The sequence below is a fragment of the Poecilia latipinna genome, unplaced genomic scaffold, assembly GCF_001443285.1.
Source record: "Poecilia latipinna isolate Pla-1442-1.1 unplaced genomic scaffold, P_latipinna-1.0 Scaffold5, whole genome shotgun sequence".
NCBI lineage: Eukaryota > Metazoa > Chordata > Actinopteri > Cyprinodontiformes > Poeciliidae > Poecilia > Poecilia latipinna.
The window spans coordinates 111098-132993 of record NW_015112621.1 but is presented as its reverse complement, the minus strand read 5'-3'; the positions used below and the strand labels follow the sequence as shown (position 1 = coordinate 132993).

The 21896-nt window shown below is 40.8% G+C and overlaps 1 protein-coding gene across 3 annotated transcripts in view; it reads left to right on the top strand.

Moving 5' to 3' along the window:
• The window catches only part of nckap5l (NCK-associated protein 5-like), a 63861-nt gene extending 42835 nt beyond the window's left edge, over positions 1-21026 (top strand). For 2 of the 3 annotated variants that reach the window (XM_015060212.1, XM_015060284.1), the window contains exons 3-13: positions 9284-9427; positions 9989-10057; positions 10132-10170; positions 10261-10380; positions 11731-11823; positions 12071-14898; positions 15993-16122; positions 16313-16385; positions 17338-17616; positions 18882-19039; positions 20157-21026. In XM_015060212.1, coding sequence (XP_014915698.1) covers positions 9284-9427; positions 9989-10057; positions 10132-10170; positions 10261-10380; positions 11731-11823; positions 12071-14898; positions 15993-16122; positions 16313-16385; positions 17338-17616; positions 18882-19039; positions 20157-20417 — 4194 coding nt within the window. In that variant the 3' untranslated portion in view covers positions 20418-21026. Of the gene's footprint in view, positions 1-9226; positions 9428-9988; positions 10058-10131; positions 10171-10260; positions 10381-11730; positions 11824-12070; positions 14899-15992; positions 16123-16312; positions 16386-17337; positions 17617-18881; positions 19040-20156 lie in introns of those variants that run through there. The other variant, XM_015060131.1, reaches the window with a different exon arrangement.
• Positions 21027-21896: the final 870 nt, after the last annotated feature.

Genomic DNA, 21896 nt, shown 5'->3' with positions numbered 1-21896 from the left:
GATTCAAACTCTTACCATAAATCATCTCTTCCTTCCTTCCTGATATGTGGGGAAACGGTGTGAAAACTCAGCCAAATCAATTCTTATTGACTGGAACTATATAGAAGAAACTGGTTTGATTTTCCACGGTTTGGTGGAAACATCTTAGTACAGAAAGACTAACAACTGTGTGGTGTGGAAATTAGTTGTGCTTTAATGCCTTTTCCATTGAAATGTGCCACTTCCCTGTTGAATTTCCTGTCTGTTCTGTCATGAGCTTCCTGTTAGAGAGGCACTTTACCAAAACCAAAAAAACTCCCTCTGTTTCTGTGGTTTTCTCGTATGAAAAGTTAAACCAGCCCTTTCAGATGCTGCTGGGTGATTTGCTTAAAGGACAGTAAGGCTATTTATTTACAACAGGTTGGCTTCTTCCTTCGGTGTCATGTTGCAGCGTATTTGCGTGTTCTTGCAGCTCACATTTTTTATCTGCAGGTATCTGTTTGAGTCACTTTCAGGAGGAACAAAAGCGCAACATGCCAGCTTGGCTCGGAGGCCGAACACACGATCCCGCTCTTTTTGTTCTCTGATTGGAGCCTTACGTTGCGAGCGGCGCCTCGCTGCACTTTGTTTACACTTGGCCGTGTCTGATGGACTCTGGGCTTCTGAGAAGGGTGCATTTAGAAAACCAAAACACAAAGACTCTGAGCTTCCCTGTTATCTGCTTGCTTCTTCACTGCCCTCCTCCTTTATAATCACCCACAGGCAGCTTTGCTTCTGCAGCACCTCTTATTTCACACCAGGTGATTACATGCTATCTGTATTTGTGCTTGATTCATATGTTTCTGCAGCCGCGTTTCCATTACAAATTGGCACAAATCTTTGTCTATTTTCTCAAAAACACAATTTTGTAGCATTTCCCTTAGATGGTAAGTATTACACTCAATCAATATTTAGGATAATATAAAGCAACCATTACAAATGTACAGCTTTTTACAAATGTTGAAAGATTACGACATAATTGTTCACGGGAATTAATAGATTTAAAGATAATTACCAGATGTTCGTGTGGTAATGCCGGCCTGACCGGTGGTCATTTGGTACACTGATGCATAGTAAAACCAGTGGGATTGGCTAATTGTTTTACTGCAAACAAATATTAGCAAAAAACCTCAGAACATATTTATGAAACACAACGAAGAGAAGATGTGGTTGACGGGCTGAAGGTTCTACAAACCTGTCAGAAATCCAAATAAACAACTGATTCCTGCAGTTTTCTGAAGCCCAGCAGCCACTTTGGCTAATAAATAAACCCAGAGTGGCTCCAACATCGACTCTTTAGCTTCCAGGTTCAACTGGAATGCCTCGCCGTGTCCTCAGCCAACGATTTTCTATCCAGGAGCAAATATCACAGATTTAATATAAATGAATACTTGCTTCGTCTTTACAGCTTTTGTCGCAGTGGGCAATAAATCAATTAATTGCATCATAAATTAAAATGAGTTCAATAATTTCCATTTGCATAGTTTATTATTTTTCTCTTTTTTTCTCTTGGATGATAACAATTTTTGTTCTGGTGTTTTGGTTTTAACTTGCTCTTTATTTGAAGGATAATTTTGTTTTCAGAGACTTAGTCATTCATTTAATTTGTTGTTTCTGTTTATTTTGGATACTTAAAATGTCTTAAAGTTCCAGTGTTAAATGTTTACTAGAATTTAAAGTTTAAGCTTTGATAATATGTTCTTGTTTTATTATTCTATTACCGTTATGTTAGTTGAAAATAGTCTAAAAACAACAATATTATCGTTTATCGCAATAATTTCTGGGGTAATTTATTGGCCAGCAAAACTTGCGATGTCTCGTCTAACATTGTAACTTATTAAACAGAACTCTTAAAGTTTTCCTTTAAATAAAAAAGGAGTCATTTTAATAAAGAAGTGATATTCTGGTAGTTTTCTTCCTGTTTTTTCTAGAAGCAAGAGCAAAAATCTCACAACCTCAGCCTCTGATCAGATTTAATAAAGATGAATTTGCTGTTTCATTTTTACAACTTTTGAAGCAGCTTTTGAAAAATGTTGACCAGCTGAGCGTCTCACTAAAAATATTTTTTCAATCCTTTGCAGTTTTGCTGCGTTTCTCCTCACAACAGACGAACCAAAGCTAAATTACAGCAGGGTGAAGCAGCGGGGGCAGTAATATTGATGTTCGTCGGTGTGGTTGCACATGGACTTCAAATTTCAGCTTTATTTTAAATTTGAGCGATGCCTCCGTAGCGAAAGGTTGTATTTAAATGCAGAAACCAGGCAGAGGTTTGATTATTGGGTTGCAGAAAAATCCGATAGTCTGCAGAAGCTACTTTTCAGACTTCTGCTGTTCTTCCGAGGATTATTTTAGCTGTTGGGCTGGAAATGAATTCGCGATAGTGCGGTTCGGTTCTTTCCATCACTCGGTGTGAGATTACGATTCACGCATCGGGTCCTTTGCGTTACTCACCGACAGGAACAACAGTTTCTACCATGAAACAACGCGGCCTGTAATGAATGCTAATGTGTCATTGTTCCTCTTTGCATTCCCCCGGTGGTTTCTCTGTGACAGAACCGGCGGCTGAGCGGCTGCCAGCCCGGCTCTGTGGAAGGAGCCCGCTGGCACTGCAGCGCTGCCGGGACCCGCCAAGCCTCTCCTCCGCCCCGTCAAAGAGGCTCTGTGTGCAGCCCGCTCGCTGCCTCCCAAACCGCAGTCATCATCAAGGCGATCCTGCAGTTTAGGAACCGTGCAGCCTCCCTCCTCTGCCTCGCCCAACCCCCATCTTCATCACCGTGTTGGGCTCAGATTTATCTGCGCTGCAGCCTGAAGCAAACATATGCAAGGCAGCCTTATTTATGTAGCACCTTTCAGCCAGAGACGATTCAAAGTCCAGCACAAGGAAGGTAAAAACAAAAACAATCAGAAAAACAGGTCAAAATTAGACAGATTACATCTAAACAGATTTTAAATAATTAAATAAAAAATACATAATCAGTGGTGATCATTTGCAGCTTTCAATCTACAGCCCACACACAGTTCAGATTTTTACATTTTAAATCTAATTTTAAATTATTTTTTAATTGGATTTAAATAGAATTTGCACAATCATTAAAAATCTCTTAAAGAAAAAAGTTTATCTTTTTATTACATTTTTTAGGTTTTTCTTTGGAGGGAGGGTTCATTATTATTTTTCTGCATTTTTTTAAGTTTAATTTTAGTTTTTGTCTTTTAATTTTACTTTTTAAAATGCTCATTACTATTTTAATGTAAATATAACATATTCATCATTTTTATTTTATACTTCTGCATTATTTTTTTTTATTTTTGTTGAATTTTACACATTAACGGACAGAAAAAAAGAACAACTGTTTCAAAGCAATTTCAATCATACAAGCAAAGTAACAAGATGTATATCTCCCATATTTACAGTATTAAAAAAAACTTAATTGAACAAATTTACTACCGGTGTGAAAACAGGATTATTCTTTCAAAGCACTTGCTAATATTTAGCCAAGTTTTAATAAATTACATAAAAGCTGATTTTGGTGCAGCATAGTCAACTTTTCAGTAAAAGTCACCATCTGCGTCATCCACCTGTGGTAATCAGGTCAAATTTGTATCATATATGAACAGCAGTTTGGGGCCGCACAAAATCAATCCACGGGCCACAAATGGCCCCCGGGCCGCACTTTGGACACCTTTGGTTTCAAACAACGCTCAGTGGTTTATTTCAGCAGGTTTCTGTGGATGAAAACTTTCCTGAAACCGATCCTGTGTTTACGGTTTTTAAAACAATATGGCTGACATGTTTGTTTTTAAAAGTCCAGGCCACAAGTAAAATAACTCAGTTCAGTCAAACAGCTGAAACCTGCTAGCTTAAGCTAAAACAGTTTTTAGTATTTTATGATTGAACTGCTGATTTGTGCCTGAATAAAAACACAGCTTCATCTGTCTTCGTTCCCCTGAGACAAAACCACATCAGTGAACGCAGAGCCAAACGTTCATGTGTATATTTAGCCCCACTTTTGTTGTCTTTTGCTCTACGCTGTAATTTCCACGTGCACACAGAGGAACGTGCACGCGTCTCGGTCGTTGCCGCCCGGAGCTTTGATGTGCATTAGCGAGGAGAGAAGCCGGTATTTATAACCGCTCGTATCGTTCCTGCATCCAGGGTCGGCCGGCCGGTGAAAATCTGCTTCCGTTCTTAGATGGGCTCCATTGATCAGGCCTCCATTATACGGGTAGATGTGACTGTGTTGAGTCAATCCCGGCTCAATAAGCAGCCGGAGCTTCAGATGCAGCTGCTCATGTCGGTCCGTGAGGGCTCGCTGTCGGCCATGTTCAATAATCTTCCAGTAAACACTTTGCAAACAGCTCCTGTTACTCGACGCCTGCAGGGTCTCTGCTCATTTCTTCTGACAGCTCTGAAAGCCGATGAACATTTAACCATTATGCGTTGTAGTGTCTTGTGTTTTTATGGGGGTTCGCATTTAATATTTGTAATATTTCGTTTGGTTTTAGTTCTAAGAAGCTCGGATGCAGAACATTTAGGATGTCTTTATGGAGAAATTTAAGACTTTTTAAAGACCATTGTGAATTAAATTTAAGATCTGCATTGTGATAAATGTACAAAAGAAAAGAAAAATGCATTTATTACTGCTCTCTGGTTCCATGATCTACTCTTTTCCTTTTCGAAGCTGTATTTCCCTCCATAATAACAACTTTGTTAAAATAAAAATAATCTCTAGGTTAAACTGGTGCTTTACCACCATGTTTTAAATCCACTTAAACTCCAATTTCAGAGTTTTTGTTGCACCAAATGCTTCTCTTGGGTCAGTCCTAGTATCAGCAGCACTTTCTGGGGAGCTTTAGAACGCCAGGGGAGCAAAACTGATACATTTCTGGGGTCTGTTTGTGGCTTTTGGCAGCAGCTCTCTGCTTCTCACACTGCATATGGCTCTCTACAGCCTCGAGTCGAGTCGTTTTGAGCAGAATGTATGTAGCATCATACGGGTTCGCAACAGAAGTGAGTCAGTAGTGAAGACAGACATCATCCAGTCAATGAGTGATAAATTTGATCAATTAACCAAAAACAGGATTTCTGCAGGATTCACCAACTCAATTTAATACTTTTAAAGACCATTGTGATTGAAATTTAATACCTGTATCCTGACAAAAATGTGCAAAAGATGATAAATTAGCGATAAATTCACACTTACTCAAGTTGGATGTAAAAAAGCTAGCTAGCTGGCTAGCAAGGGTATAAGAACATGAAAGATTAAATACTCCTGCCACAACAAAATTTAAGACCTGTATTAAAGTATTTAAGGCGTAACTACATTTTCTAAATTAATTTAGAACTTTCTAAGACAACTATGAATGAAATTTAAGACTTCTGCAGTGACAGAAATGTACACAACACATAAATTGGTGATGACTTGGCACTTAACCGTGATTGATGTAAAAATGCTAGCTAGCTAATTAAGGGTATATTAGCAGCTAGTCAGCAGTAGCTGCAACTGCCTCAAGTCAAAGAAAGTAATTAAGATGTCTGCGTGCAACAGAATTTAAGACCTGTAATTAATATATTTAAGGTAAAATTACAGTTTTAAAATGAATTTAAGACATTTTAAGGCCTTAATTTTAGATGAACATATTTAAGACTTTTTAAAAAGACTTTTTAAAAATGCCCAGATGGACAGCTTCATCTTGGATTTGTGCCTCAGAACATAAATGTTGTAAAAAGTTGACATTTCAGTTGTAGTAAAGGATTTATTCTCTCTTTCTGCGCAGATGACGCTGAGAAAGTCTCAGTGATGTAAAATCTGTTGGCAGGAAATGTGAACTTCTGATTAGATCAACCTGACATGACTAAACAACAGTCCTAAAAACAGGAGGTGCTTTCCTTTCATCCTCTGGGAAAAATAGTTCCAGGTAAATGGTTTAGTGCTACCGTCCTAGCAGGGTAGATTCAGTGGAAAGGACAGTTGATAAATAATGGCTTCAGGAAACTACCAGCACTCCTCTTTTTTCCTTTTTTTGCTGAAAGCATCTGTATTTACTTGTTCTCTGGAATCAAGGACAAAAACAAAAGTACTAGTGTGCCAGCAGAGGGTGATAATGTTGACATTAATCACATTAAAGTTCAAAAGAAAAATCTGAGCATGGCTAAAGCAGTGCTAGGCTAAAGACTTTTCTGCAGAGTCAACAAAACAGGATAAATTTGGAAAATTATTTATGTGCTTTTGCTGAAACCGGTTTATAAGAACCCGAATCGATCGGAGTGAATGAAGCGTTTCTTTGGAGCGTCTTTGATCCGAGGATTAACCCAGATTCTTACAGCAGCAGTGTGTGTGGGAGTGAGGTTAAATAAACCACATCGTGTGCTCCTGGTGAGGAAGGAACATGCAACCCGGTTTAACCGGGTGACTCTCTGTTCAGGGCCAATATTCAGGCAGAAATCAGGTTTAATGGAAGATAAAACAACAAATGATTTACCTGCACTCAGCTCTTAATGTCATTAAATGATCAATGCTACTGCTTTAATGCTTTCATCATGGCAGCCTGTGTGACCGGTCAGGAAAACTGGAAACTGTGCCAGTTTCTTCCTGGCCTCCAGCCACAGAACCAGGCAAGTCTTATCCGCTCTAATGACTCCTCAGGATGTGTCGGTTGGATCGACACACCTTCTTTTCCCAAACACACACTCACTTAGAGGTTCACCTGGATCCCCGCCTGGCGCTCAGCCCTGCAGCGTGGCGCGCTCTCAGACTCGGGCAGCCGGTCCGCTTGGTGTGGCGCTGCTGGTGCTGCCTGATCTGTGGAGGAAACGGACAGGAAGGCTCATCTCTGCACACAGTCAGTGTGTGTGTGTGTGTGTGTGTGTGGATTAGACGGGTTACACGGTGGAGACAGCAGCAGAGGCAGGTTGGTTAGTCTCTGTTTTGGTTTGCTCAGGGAAACGGATGGAGGAAGTTTACTACAGCAGCAGCAGCGTTTGAAACAATAAACCGATCTGGGATGACTGCAAATGTTTTTCCACAATGTGGTTTTGCTTTAGAACCATGTTGGATACCAGTGTTAAACCAAGTGTGTTTCAGGTCTGAATAAATGGGGAAAATGAAAATAAAATGGACATTATTCCCAATATCCAACCAAACATTCCTCCTTTCTTCCGTCTGTCCGTATTTCGAGGTTGACCTTCGTGCTCATTTCAAGATAAAAGTTTGTATTTATATTCTGAAAATGCTACAAATTCTCTGGAAAGATGAATAATTCAGAAGAAGATTCTGATGTTGTTCGCCATCTTCTTCTCTTGTCTTGGCTAACTTCTGATAACCATTAGCTGAATGAGTTTTCTTCTATTAAAATGACAGAAATCTAAAATTATTATTTTTGCACAAAGAAAACTAATAACTGTGAAGATAAAGAAGATCCTTCTGTCTCTTGGTTTCTGTTACAAACTTTGGAATAATCTTTGACTTGGGTTTCATTTTGGGAATCATGTCAAATCCCTGGTTTGATTCCTGGTTTCTTGTGAAACGTCTCCAGCTTTACCTGTTTTCTCCCGTTCTGAGATAGAAATCTGAATCCATACTTTTGTTTTGTCTCGTCTGGATTATTGGAATGTGCTTCACAGACATCTAACCAAAACATCCCTAGAGCGGTTTACTCCTGACTAAATCCTCAAAAATGTGTCTTGTATTTACACTTCTAATCCACTGTGGCCTAGTCAAAGTCTGGATTTAAATCCTAGAATCCAATTGAGATGAAGCATTGTGACCTTACATGGATATTTCCTGCCTGAAAACCTTCATTTGGGGATGAATTAAAACATTTTTGCAAAGGAGAGTGGGCCAAAATCCGTCCGCAGGGTGTAAAAGATAATGACCAGTTATAATAAACGCTTGTTAGCGGTTGTTCCCACCAAGGGCGGCACAACCAGTTATTAGGTCTGGGCTCAGTTTTCATCATTTGAAACCTGCAATTTCTATTTACTCTGGTTATCTTTGTCTGATATTAAAATCTGGTGATCTAAAAATATTTACGTGATTATAGAGACGGTCCTGTCTGGTACGAAACTTTCAAAACTGTTGTCAAAGTTAAATTGGTTTTGTTTCCGTGCAACTGTAAAATGAAATTTATTAAGATTTATTTACAATTAGTTTCTTTGAAATGTGATTTCAGTGTATACACAAGTGCAGAAGAAACAGATTTGACTGTAAACCACTCACACTTTGAGGAGTTGACTCTGAACGACCACTAGTAGATCTTAAATCCAAAATAAATTGGCCAGTTTAAAACTAAATTTAAAAATGGCTTTATTTATTGTTATTGTTAAAGAGTAACAAAACCCCAAATAATTTTTTTTTTGCATTAAGCTATCTAAACTGGTATTTAGAAGGTGCTGTTTTTGTATTTCTGTACAAATTGTGACATTTTTGTGAAAATGTGTTTAATTCTGTGATATTTGGCTTTAAGTAGTCCCAGTGCTGCCCTCTATGGGTTGAATCTTGGCCTCTGCAGTGGAATTTTCCTATTGGTTACAAACGGTACAGCTTGATTCATGTCTACCTCACAGTCCCACGTTCTGGTACAAAGGCTCATTCAGACACACTGATAAAGTTTCTCAGCTTTACACGTGTGATTCATTTGCACATGGAGTGCAATGAGAAAAGTCTCCAGATTTTCCACTTTTTGAAAAAAACATTTGCTAGAAGTATCTTAAATTTTTTAAATATTCGAGATAAAAATGCTAAGTTGGTCACTCTTGACCTGAACACATCCCCTCTGTTCATCCCCACACTTGGCCACGCCCCTCAGCGTCTCTTGGCCACGCCCCTCAGCGTATCTTGGTCACGCCCACTTTCGGTGGGATTTTTCTAAATTTTGCTTTGGGCGTCGTTTTGCTTTCACAGGGAATTTAGTTACACTTTAAACTACAAATTTGAAGCTTTCACTTGTTTGTGTGTGTGAGAGAGAGAGAATTGGAGCAATCCTTGGCGCCCTCTGCTGGCCAGGAGGACCAAACAGTAGCTTACTAGCTTAAAAGCTAATCATACTTAGTTTAAAATGTCAAAAAGCTTTTGCTGCACAGAACAAAGCTTAGAAATTCAAGACAAGTTTATTCTCAAACCTCGGAAATAGTCTCTATCCTACTGAACACTTAAGTCTTTATTTTACTGTTTTGCTTTTGTTTGCTCATGTCCAAAAGTAGCTTTCCCTTTAGTTTAGCATAAAGATGGCAGCAGTGATGGCAGCAGAATCCCTCTCTTTGTTGCAGATGAGAACAATGTCGGATGAGGCAGAACAGAGAACGTGTGATGAGGATTTTGGTTCTGAGGAAGAGGAGGGCGAGGAAGGAGACGTGGAGTCCTACCTGGAGGACAACAGCAGCGAGCTCATGGACCGACTCCGAGAGCTGGAGGTGAGTTAATAAGACCTCTTATACACAGAACCAGATGAGGATGTTGGGGTTGGAGTCAGATGATCTGCTGTGGCGCCCCCTAGAGGGGATGAGAAAATTTTTACATTGGTATGTTTATAAATATTTTGGTTTTTCCTGACAAATCATGATCTTGTAGAGTTGGGTGACAGGGACTTAGTTTCACCATAATTTCTAGTATTATTGTGATAATGAAAGTGACAATAAATAAGAACAATTTTCTTGCTTCTTTTTTAAGACACCAGGCAGATAAAGAAGTATGATTTGTATAATTAAATCCTGTATCATAACTGCATTTAATCATATTTTCAAATTTATTGTTACTTTTATTGAACAAACTGGAAAAAAATTGTTAAATTAACAATTCGGACATTTTGGGTGGTTTAAAGTTAGTTGGAGTTTATTGTGACAACAATAAATCAAAATCTCTATCATGATAAATGATAATCGATACGATAAATGCCCACCGCCATCGTCTTGTCCTGTAGTTTTAGTGTTTCTCTATAAACATCTGACTTTCACCTGTTGCCCGTCTATTTGCAGGCGGAGAACTCTGCTCTGATGTTGGCGAATGAGAGCCAGAGGGAAGCTTATGAACGTTGCTTAGATGAGGTGAGTCCATGTCGGGAATGAATCGTTCAGAAAGCGCAGAGTAACTCTGTGATGATTTTCTGCTTCATTAACAGGTGGCCAATCATGTGGTCCAAGCTCTGCTTAATCAGAAGGTAATGCCAAACTTCAGTTTGTCTTGAATCTAAATCTGCCCTTTGACCCCTGGATTAAACAGAAAGTCGCTGTGATCCGACTCTGAGCAGGATCTGCGGGAGGAGTGCATCAAGCTGAAGATGTTGGTGTTTGACCTGGAGAGACAGAACCGCGCGCTCTGTGAGCTCTTCCAGCAGAAGCTGCCCAACCATCCCACCACTCACTACCAGGTAGCTCAGACCACAGCTCCACGCAACAACTTTCATGGAAAATGCAAAAGACAAACTTGAGATGTTTGTTGCAGGTATTTGAATTTGAACTGAAATGATCGCCTCTGTATTTCTGTACTAGATTTGATATCATTGTCAGGTATGGAAAATGCTCACCTGTCATTCCTGAATATCTATTAGTGCATAAAGTTATTACATTTTTACTTATTTCTATCCCAAAAAATATTTAAAATGAATGAAGTCAAGTCAGGACATTTCATCAGCAGGGCAGCTGAGAGTCCTTTACATCATAAAAAGATAGCACAGTCATCAATTCTGAAACAATCAATAAACATTACATTTAAAATACTGCAATCAGAATCATTATCAAATATACAACAAAAATAAAAAAACAAGTGCCTTTTTAGTCTTGATTTAAAGGAAGTCAGTGTTTCTGCAATTTTGCAGTTCTCTGGAAGTTTTTTCCAGGTTTATGGTGCGTAGAAGATGAATGCTACTTCTCCATGTTTGGTTCTGGTTCTTGAAGGTAAAGCAGAGCAGAACCAGAAGACCTGAGAGGTCTGGAAGGTTGATACAGCAGCAGCAAATGTATTTTAGTGCTAAGCCGTTCAGTACAGAATCATTTTAAGGTCTATTCTCTGATCTACAGGGATCCAGAGTAAGACCTCTAGCTGTCTGATTGACCTTTTAGGCACTGATGCAGTAATCAATGCAACTAAAGATAAACACATGAGTTTCTCTAGATCTTGCTGGGACATTAATTCTGTGAACCTGGAAATGTTCTTCAGGTGACAGAAGGCCGGCTTTATATCTGTCCTTATGTGGCTCTGAGGGTTCAGGTCAGAGTTCATCACTGCTCCCAGATTTCAGGCCTGATCTTTAGTTTGTATTTGTAATAACTGGAGCTGTGTGCTGACTCTGGATCGCTCCTCTTTAGGTCCAAAGTTAATAATGTAAGTTTTGTTTCTGTTTAGCTGGAGGAAGTTAAGGCACATCCTCACTTTGATTGGTTCTAAGCCTCTGGTGCTCGGACGGGTTTGGAGTGACATCGTAATGTAGAGCAGTGTATTATCATCATCTGTGTAGTTGTGGCAACTAATAGTATTTCTTGAGTGAGAAGTTTGTTAAATATTGTAAAATCACACACCATAAATCAGATGTAATCACCGATGAGTTGTCTGAATGTCTAAAGCTTTTTCCTTGACACAGTGATGAATCTGGGGCGAATCACCCGGGTCTCATTTTGTTCCTACAGTTACCAAACTGAACCGTCTCATTGTTTTGTGTGTATCTAATGGCCTGCGGGGCATGTGCTGTCTTCCTAATTGCCCCATGATTCTCCTGTTGCAGGTCCAGGCGGGACCCCTCCCAGACTACAATGCACAGCTGCACAATGACTCGGCCAAACAGGTGGAGCCGGCCCAGACTGAAGCACAAGCCAAGGTAACTATTAAAGAGCCAAGCATGTAGAGTTTTAACAGACACTGAGGAGAAAACGGTGGGTCCACAAACCCCACCTGTGGGCGTGTTGAATTCTGACCTTTGCTCTGTTTTTAGCTGAGGCTGCTAATCTCGTTCTCAGTCATTTCCTGTACGCATGCACTCAAAGGTCTTCATGAACTGAATTGTTCAATTTGTTTAGGTGTCCACACTGAATACACTTTTGATCTTAATCTCCTTCTTTCAAAAGGGAAATGGCTTCCACACACAACATGCCTCCCCGGGCCCCCGTGGCCCCGCCGCCTCCATGGAGGCCCTGTCTCCATTCTTCAAGAAGAAAGCGCACATCCTGGAAGTCCTGCGCAAAATGGAGGAGACGGACCCCCTGAAGTTCCACCCGTCCACCACGAGCTTGTCTTTCTGCGACTACAGCCAGGTGCTGATGTCAACAGAGGCTGTTCTTGCCACCGCAGACCCCCACCCGGTCCAGTGCAAGTCCCACCACACACACTGTCACTGCTCCTGCAGCGACGCTGACGCACACCAGCACGTCAACGGCGACGGCGCGGTGAAGTGTGAGGGAGCAAGCACGTGCTGTTTACACTGCAAAAGGAGTCCGGACAGCGCTCCGAAGCCATGCAACCATGTCTGTAGTCCATCAAAAGCCAGCTCCTCCACCCAGAGTCATGCTCCTGCAGCCACAACGAGCGAATGTCACAGTAAGACCCGAGCAGGAGAGTCCAAGCAATGTGCCGTCAACAAGGGCCACCAGCAGCCAGTAGGCACCTCCGCCCACTCAGTCACAGAGACAGCTCAGGCTCTGGAGGTGGCCAGAGTGGAACAGGACAGCTCTGAAAGTGGTGTGTCTGAGGAGCTGACTGGTTTCTGTGGCACCTCCAATCTGCCCAGTTCTGTAGAGGAGAGCGTACAGATCACTCACTGTAATGCGGATACAAGCAGCAGCATTCACAACGGCTTGGGGCATTCGTCCAGCACCGCGCTGATTGACCCCTCCACTATCCCCGAGAGAGACCTCACAGACCAGGAAGCTTCCTCAGTCCGAGCCGGTGCATCCGTCAGTCCGAGCCCTTCTTGTCTCAGTGATGTCAAAGCTGCGGCCATCAACTCCCCGTCCAAGCTGCTCAAGTTCTTGAAGATCCCGTCAATAGGGGACAAGGCCCAGCCACCAACCACGGCAGTTCGTCTGAGCCCACAGCTCACACGCAACTCCAGAATCCCATGTCGCACCAACAACTATGAGGTGTACCACTCTCCGGTTCCTTCCCGCAGAGCCACCACCACGGAGAGGTGCAAGCAGCCCCCACCCCCACCGTCCAGGTCCGAGTCCTACCCTGCTACGCACTCGGCACCGACCTCCCCTCCACAGCCTGAAGATGTCTGCTCTCTGCCTCCTAAGGAAATAAGCTACAGCAGTCTCTCTGCACCAAAAACTAGTGACAGCTCAAAGTTGGGAAATCCATCTGCTGCGTCCATGGGTTCACCCAGGGCTTCCCAAAAGGTCCCCCATTATGAAAATGTCTTGGAAATGTCCGCCAACAGAGAAGAAGAGCCAAGCCAGGGTCTTGAGAAAAGAAGCACTATTCCATCTCAAGCAAAGGCAAACGGTGGTGAGAGGAAGCTTGTTAAGTCTTTACCAGAAAGTGTCCTGAATCCTTCTCCTCAGCGAAAGCAGTCATCTTCGTCTACGTCGGAGTCGACGTCTGATGATGAAGAGGATTCAGACAGTCCAGTATGGGTCAACCATCACAGTTTACCCAACACAGCCGCCCTCAACAAAGCTCAGAGCCAAGCAAGCTACCCAAGAATAAGAGACAAACATGAGATGAACGTAAGGGAAGTCTCTCAGCCTCCGCCGCCTCCGGTCCGAAGAAGCGACTCCTCATCCATCCCCAAGAGGCCTAGCTCTGGTGCGGGTAGAACCCAGGCTGACTCCAGTCACCATGCTTTCAAAGACAGACTGGCGGCACTGGGCAAGCTAAGGAGTTCTGAGGATTTACAAATCAGGCCTGTTGACGCAGTGACTGAGGGCGCGCCTGGAGAGGAGAGAAGCAAGATGGCAGAGAGATCCTCAGAGGTCCATAAAGAGGAGCAGAGGCATTCAAAGTACCAAGACTCTTTAGATCGTAAACCTAAAAGTAGCAGTGTTGGTCTGACGTACCCGGGTCCATCTCAGATGTACGAACAGACCGGGAAATCTCAATCAGCAAAACAAGAACTGTGCGTTCCCAAACCTGAGGGCTCCAAGAGCAAAATTGGGTTACCGTCCCCCAACACAGATGCTCCCCAGGTTCTACGCAACAACATCAAGTGTCCTGGCTCCCTGAATCTGGCTTACAATGTCAAAAGTGGCCCCCAGAGTAGCAAGAGTCCTAACAAAATCCCCCCGAAGTCGCCTTCCAAACCTTGCCAAGGCGTATCTGTCCACCGGGGCGGAAAGCCTTCGGAAACGCCGCGTTACTCATCGAAGTCAGAGGAGAGGACAAAAATCAGCGGGAAAGGAAAGAAGAATCCAATGTATGGTGACAGCCTTCCACCTCCTCCTCCGAGACCCCCAACTGAGGCGGAGAAGCCGTTACAGCCGGCTCCCACTCCACAATCTGCTATTGAGCAAAAAGTGATGAAGGGGATCGAGGAGAACGTCCTAAAGCTTCAGGAGCAGGACCGCGGGGGGCAGAGCAGTGAAGTCAAGCAGAAAGCCTCAAACGGCATCGCCAGCTGGTTCGGCCTGAAGAAGAGCAAGCTGCCCGCGCTGAGCCGCAAAACGGACGCCACCAAGGCAAAAGACGAGAAGAAGGAGTGGAAGATAAACATCCCCTCAGTGGGCAGAGACTCCAAAATGGCCAGTAGATGCAAAGAAGGCGTGGAAGGTCTGAACATCTCGACTCTGATGGAGAAGGCTGAGGGCCTGAGGAGGGCCCTGGAGGAGGAGAGGGCCTACGTGGAGAGGTCCGGCAGGGGCCACTCCTGTGAGGTGGTGATGGACCAAGCTCAGGGACAGCTGGCTGTGATGTACAGAGGGGGGCGCTCTGACAACTTCATGCAACAGCTGCTTAACAGGTGAGGTTCAGAACAGGACCTCAGAAACGAGGCTCAGCAGTCTGGGGAATGGCCTTTGTTATCGTCTCACTGGGAAAAAAGCAACTTTCCAAAGTCCACCACCTCCAGCCTTTATGTTGTGGTCACCTCTAGACTCACGCAGCTTAAACCAGATATTTACATTCACTGAATAAAAAGACATATACTCATTTTTTTCTCACCATCTGAAGTTATACCTCTCTTGTTTTAGGTCCATAAGAATTACCCAAATTATTTCTATTTCCTAAATCCCAGAAAACTTTGCAAGAACATTTTGTAGAAAGCGTTAACCCAAGTCATACAGTCTAAAAGACAGTTATGCTTCATACCAAACAAATGTATGTAAAACTTTTGATTTCAAGAAAAGTTACAAAAATATCTCTAAAAAATTATCTCAACTGGTTTTCTGGCATTTTGCAAATAGAAATAATTTGAGTAGTTCTAACGGACCTAAAACAAGACAAATTTAACTTCACAATGAGAAAAAAATGTTTGTCTTTTTATCTGGTGCATGTAAAAGTCTGGTTCCTGTTGTATCTCTGTACGGTTCCTAGCTCAGGTTTCTGTGTGGACATTAAAAACGTTCATGCAGCTCCATCAGGTTCCTGCCGTTTTAAAAGAGCAGACATTTCACAGCGTTTCACATGCATCATATTTTAATCCACCATCACATTTGCATTAGGCAGTTATTTACATAGACGGCTGCAGTTATTCACACTGGAGACAGTGTTGGTCTGTGGTCCATTATAATAACCCAACATGAGTTTAAAACTGGGTTAGTCTTTAAAATAACTCAGTGAGCAAAATGGAAACAGAGTATCTACATCTTCAATTTGACGGCTGATTAAAAGCAAATAACCGAAATCTAGTAACAGTAAAGTTTTGGGGTCTTAATGAATGCAATCGATGTGTGGAAACTGTAATAATTACTGAGGTCTTCCTCCTTCTGCGAATCCCTGAGGTAGATCATAAAATGTTTTGCAGCCTTTTATCTAACTGTGGGTTTCAGAATGCAGAAATATACGTGTAGCCTCTGAAAAGCTCTGCTAACTTCATTTTGTGGTTGATGAATGTAGAGTGGATGGGAAGGAAGTGATCAGTCTGCCGCAGCGCCGCCTCTCGTTCGACTGTAAGACCTCCAAGCCGGTTTTCACTCAGCAGACCAGCGTCATCAGTCACACCACCAGTCATGACGACATGGAGAAGGTTCCTTTATTCTTCATTTTTAGCTTAGACTGACACTTGGTAAAAATAAGCATCCAGAACTTTGATCACATCATCAAAATGAAAACCTGTTTACATGATTTCAGCTTTAAAGTCCATATTCGGCCTTAGATTCGTGCGGTTTGTCTCTCAGGTGTTCACGGCTTTCTTGGTTCTTGTTTTCTTCATGCAGGGATCAGACAGAATCAGCAAGATCACATCAGATGAAAACCTTGCAGATTCAGTTCACTCTCAGCACTTTGCAGGTAAGAGGCATGTGCAGGAGTTTCAAGGTGTTTTTTCAAATGTTTATGACGTCTGTGATGATTTCACTTCATCTTCCAGCTCATTAGCATCAAATTCTTATCAGCAGCAGGATTTCAAAATGATCGTGTAAGCAATGTGTCCATTTCAAAGAAAGAATCACACAAACTGAACTGGACACGTCAGACCCTGAATACGAAGCTTTTTTCAAATTAAAACTTTCTTTCAATTTTAAGATGTTTATTCTGGGAAAAAAAATCGCATCTGCTTTCTGCTAGTAATTTGCTAATATTCTGGTAATATAACAAACATTATTGCAGCGTTGCTCATCGTATAACTCTCAAAGGATTTCAAAAAGTGGCTTTTATTCCAGTCATTCCTTCTGTGAGTTGTATGATAGTTTTAGGGCAATAAAGCTGCAATGAAGTCACAATACCAGCAGAAATAAAGAGGCAATCTTATCCGAAAAATGTCTTAAAATACAGGGGAACAGTTGTTTTAATGAGAGAAAAGCTTCTAGTGTTATTGAGATCTGACTTCACTGTCTGGTTTAAAACCAGCTGACCAAATGGGCTGGAGCTCAGGTTGGGTTGCTAGGCGACAGGCTGAGTTCCGCTGGGGTTGCTAGGTAACAGCCTGGCTTTAGCTGGGGTGAAGGGTCAGTGCCTGTTGATTTGTTATGTTATATTCAGGAGGTTTTTAGAAACGACTCATTTTCCAGACACTGAAAAACATACATTTATTGCTTAATTTTAATCTCTTGATTTTTTTTTATTAGCTGTAGAATCCCAAGTAGAAGTATAAAAATGTGAAAAATTTTGAATTTTGCTTAATACTTCCAAATTAATGGTTGAATTGCAGATCCAAGAGGGAATTTAAACACTTTCTAGTGGTAAAGTGTGACCCTAAAGCATTCCCAAACCTGAAGTGTTTTGCTTCCTCTTTGCTCCTCAGGTTCCGGTGCTTCCACCTACACCCTGGACAGCGGCATCGGCACGTTCCCTCTTCCCGACTGCAGCAGCGGAGCCGCGGGTCGGGGCCCGTCCAAGGGGCGGGCGGGGGCCGAGCATCACTCCGCCGGGTCCCCGGGTCGGTCCGGGCGGCGGGCCCGAACCCTGGACCGGGAGCTGACATCGCAGGAGGAATGCTTCACGTCGCACAAGCAGTTGATTCCCACCATCCAGTACTGCTCCATGCTGGAGGGGAGGAGCTCCGCCGGAGTCATACGTGAAGGTGCCAGAAAAAAAAAATCTTCATCTTAGCTCAGGGATGTTCAAAGTGTGGTCCGGGGGATATTTGTGGGCCTCGGAATAATTTTGTGTGGCCCCTGACTGCAGTTCAATAATGTTTTAAGATGATTTTTAAACAGAAAATGTTAAGTACAACACAGGGATTTTTTTCTTTCTATTAGTGCTTTTTTAAATTTTATTTTATATTAAGTCAAGCCACAAGCATCCAGTGACGTTTTACTCAGAAACTTGGATAAACCCATTCATTATACTTGACTTTACACAAGTTTTTTAAACAAAAATTCTCATTTTATAAACATTTTTACACAAAAATAGATGGTCCAAAAAATTTAAAAACTGCAAACATGAAGACAAATTTTATACTACACTGCAAAAACACAAAATCTAACCAAGTCTCATTTATCTTAGCAAGACAAATGATCTAGTTTCAAGTAAAAAATCCTTTCTATTGATTTTAAAAAGTACTAGATCCGTTGGCAGATTATTTCACTTATTTTTCCCACTTTCTAAGTAAAATAATCTGCCAGTGAAACTAATGCTTCTTTATAACATTAAGAAAATATTGACTTAAAACAGGCTTCTGAAAAGTTATTGTTAGTTTTGTCTCATTTCAAGTGTGCTGAGATATTTACACTAGAAACTAGACTAGAAATACTTGATAAGATTTTGTTTTATCAAAAATATTACTATTAATAATATTTTTTTGTGCAGGTAAAAGATAATATTAGTTTTGTGTTTTTGATTGGAGGGGAAAAGTTTATTTTTTTTTCCTCTTGAAGACTTTCAACCTGTAGGACTTTTTGCACTTGGTGCAAAAAGTTTGGGTAACACTTTATTTGATGGGTGTGCATAAAACTGACAAGACACTGTCATAAACATGAAACAACATCTGTCACAAACATGAAGGAGTCTTTATGAATGATGTCATGAAGTGTCATTCAGTAAATAATGACTTTTAATGCAAAGTTGCTTTAAAAGTTGCCTTGAAAGTCCATCAAAAGTGTCATTATTTACCGACTGACACTTCATGACAACATTCATAAAGACTCATTATTTACCGACTGACACTTCATGACAACATTCATAAAGACTCCTTCATGTTCAGGACAGATGTTATGCCATGTCATGCCAGCCTTATGCACGCCCCGTCAAATAAAGTTTACCAAAGTTTGGACACCCCTGCCTTTGTTTTTGTTGACCACATCAAAAGTTTTTAAGGTTTTAATTCATCTTATTTTCCATCTGCAGATAAAGAGGCACACGGAGCAAACGTGTTCTCTCCTCGCTCCAAGACTTGGACGTTCCCCAATCTGAAGACTCCAGCCGGACCTGCAGAGGTTTACCTGGCCGTGGAGGAAGAGGAGGAAGAGGAAGACGCAGTAACATTCGGATCCCCGTTCAGAGGGGTGAGCTATCCTTCATGAAACAAAAAGAAGTTTGAATAAATTTGCAAAAGTTACGTACAAGTATATCTCAATAAATCAGAGCATCATGGAAATGTTATTCTGATCCATTAGAGGCTTTTATTTTAAGTCTGTTTTTCTTATTAAAATCAAAATGTCCATATTGCACTGCAAAAACACAAAATCTTACCATTTCTATTTTTGATCTAGTTTCTAGTCCAAATATCTTAACAGACTAGAAATAAGACAAAACTAACTGATAAGTAACTTTTCAGTAAGATATAGGAGCTTGTTTTAAGTAAATGATTCTTTCATTTTAGCTGATTTTCCATTACAAATGAGCACAAAACTTTAATGATGTTCCACTAATGTTGGTGATAAAAAATATGTTTCCATTTAATTGTGCTAATTTTGATACAGCTGATGGTAACGCAGCTGTTGATAGAAAAGTACTAGTTAAACTGAGAGATATTTAATTTATATGGAAAGATTCTTATGAGTGGAAAAAATCTGAAACTAGTATTTTTTTATTTCAATATTTTTCATATCTTTATTTATTTTCCCTACACAAGTCAAAAATACAAGAACAAACAAGTACAGAAATAGATAAACAATATTTAAATTACTGTCAATGGCAACAAAATATAGAGCAAAAAAGGTTTAGGTTGAAGCGTAAACTTATTACACTTTCACTTTATTGTACATAAAGTTTTACCAAAATCAAAGCAGCAGAATCCTTCCTGTATATTTTCCTAAAACATATCAAGACAAACTTATAATCAAACTTTATTATTGTATTTGTTTAGCAAATTATTTTTATGCATTTATTGTATTTAAAGAGTAAAAAACACAGTTCTAACTCCTCACAATTATTCCACAACCTCTAACTGAAGTATTAATATTAATTTGATTATTAAGTCTTAGGCAAAAAAAAAAAAAGCAGCTTTGTGTTGCGTTTTGCCGCTGTGTGAATAATCTATGTAACGCTAAAACACAGAACCACATTCTTCCCTTCTGAAATATTAATGACTTCAATATTAAAAATTCACAGCTGCAATCCACTTTTGTCTTCTGCACCTGATGCTGTTACATAAGCTGACCATAAAATGTTTTCTTTCAGAACATGAAAGCCGGCGGCCCGTCTTCCAGTCGAGTGGTGGACCCGGGCAGCCTGCCCGTCCCGGCCCAGTCCGGGTTGAGCCGGAGGGGGAAGACGCGCGCGCCCAGCGTCCCCGAGATGAGCCGGGAGGCGGGGCTTGAGCTGCTCAGGGAGCGGCCAGAGGAGGCGCTCTCCCCGAGTCGCCCTCAGGTCCTGGAAACCCCCGAGTCTCTGAGCGACTCGCTGTACGACAGTCTGTCATCCTGCGGCAGCCAAGGGTGATGGCAGAGGGGGCCGGCGGGGGGCAGAGGCCCCATCTGCTCACTCTGATAATACAACGGCGTATTGGGGCCATTGTAGATGGAGAAAATAAAAGGATAAGTTAATTTCCACCAAAAAAAAAAAAAAATCAAATTTTGAGATTAATCTCCGAAATTGTCTAGAATAAATTTGGAAATTTATGAGTTTTCTAGAAAATCTCAGAATTTTCAAAAAAAAAACAAAAAAAAACCGAACATTTTCTCAAATGTCCAAATTCTTTTCTAGAAATTTCCTGAGATTAATCTAAAAATGTATCTGTTTTGTCCGGCAAAGTTTTTGGCTGAAATGTACTCCTAATTTTTTTTGTTTTCTCTCTATTTGGCCTTGACACGCCGCCGTACTGATGCTGCTCACCTTAAAGAAGAAAAAAATCGTGCTTTTGCTGTCATCTGTCAGCTGTTGCAACTGGAAAAGACGGATCGATCTCTTCTCCTCAGGATTTCCAAAACACGTGAAGCCAAAATAATTTAGGTTGCTCACTTTTTCACAATCAGATTGAACTGTGGACACTTCTCTTGAATTGATGTATACAAGACTTAAAAAAAAAAAAAAACGCATGGCCAAGCTAAAGATCAGCACAAGAGGTTGTCACTCTTGTATGGAAGAGGATAAGGGCCACTGAGAAAAAAAAAAAAATTTTTCTCAGAATTCTAGAATTCTGACTTTTTTTCCTCTGAATTTTAACTTTAATCTTCAATTCTATAACTTTATCTTAAGTTCCAGAATTCTGTGAAAGTCTAGAATTCAGATTTCTTTTCTTAGAATTCTGACTTTTAAGTTCAACATTATGACTTTTCAAAGTCCAGATTTTTCTTTCTTTTTTTTTCCAGCAGCCCTAATCTTCTTCCATACTCCTGCTAGTCGCTCAGAACCGTTTTGTTTTTTCGTTCTCATTCTGGTAGAAAACTCTTCATCGTGAAATACTGTTCTTCTTCTTGACATCATTTCACCGTAGAGTGTTGAGAAAAGATTAAAAACAAAACTTGGAGCGTCTAGAAAATAATAATAATAAAAATAATAATAAAAAAACAAAAAATGTTCATGTCTGTGTTCTCTGGTTGCTTCTCATGCATCATCATGTTTTAATGTAAAAAATAATTTTATTGATCACGTTGGTATTTGTTTTCACAGCCAGGGACTTGTCTGTTTCTGAATCATAATGCATTTTAAAGGTAATATATGCCAGCAATAATAACATAGACGAGAGAAAAAAGGCTACATCATCTGATGAAAATGTATTTTTTATTATTTATTTATTTGAAATCATCTTTACGTGAAATCTGCAGTCCATTTGGCTGAGTAGATTCAGCTCTGATCTTTATGTTTCTCCATCTCCGCCGTTGGTTTCTTAGCAAATAGAAAATCCTTACTGCCGTTTTTCAACTTTCTAAATAAAAGTGTTTTGATTTAAGTTCGCTTCAAGTGTTTTTATTTTCCCCC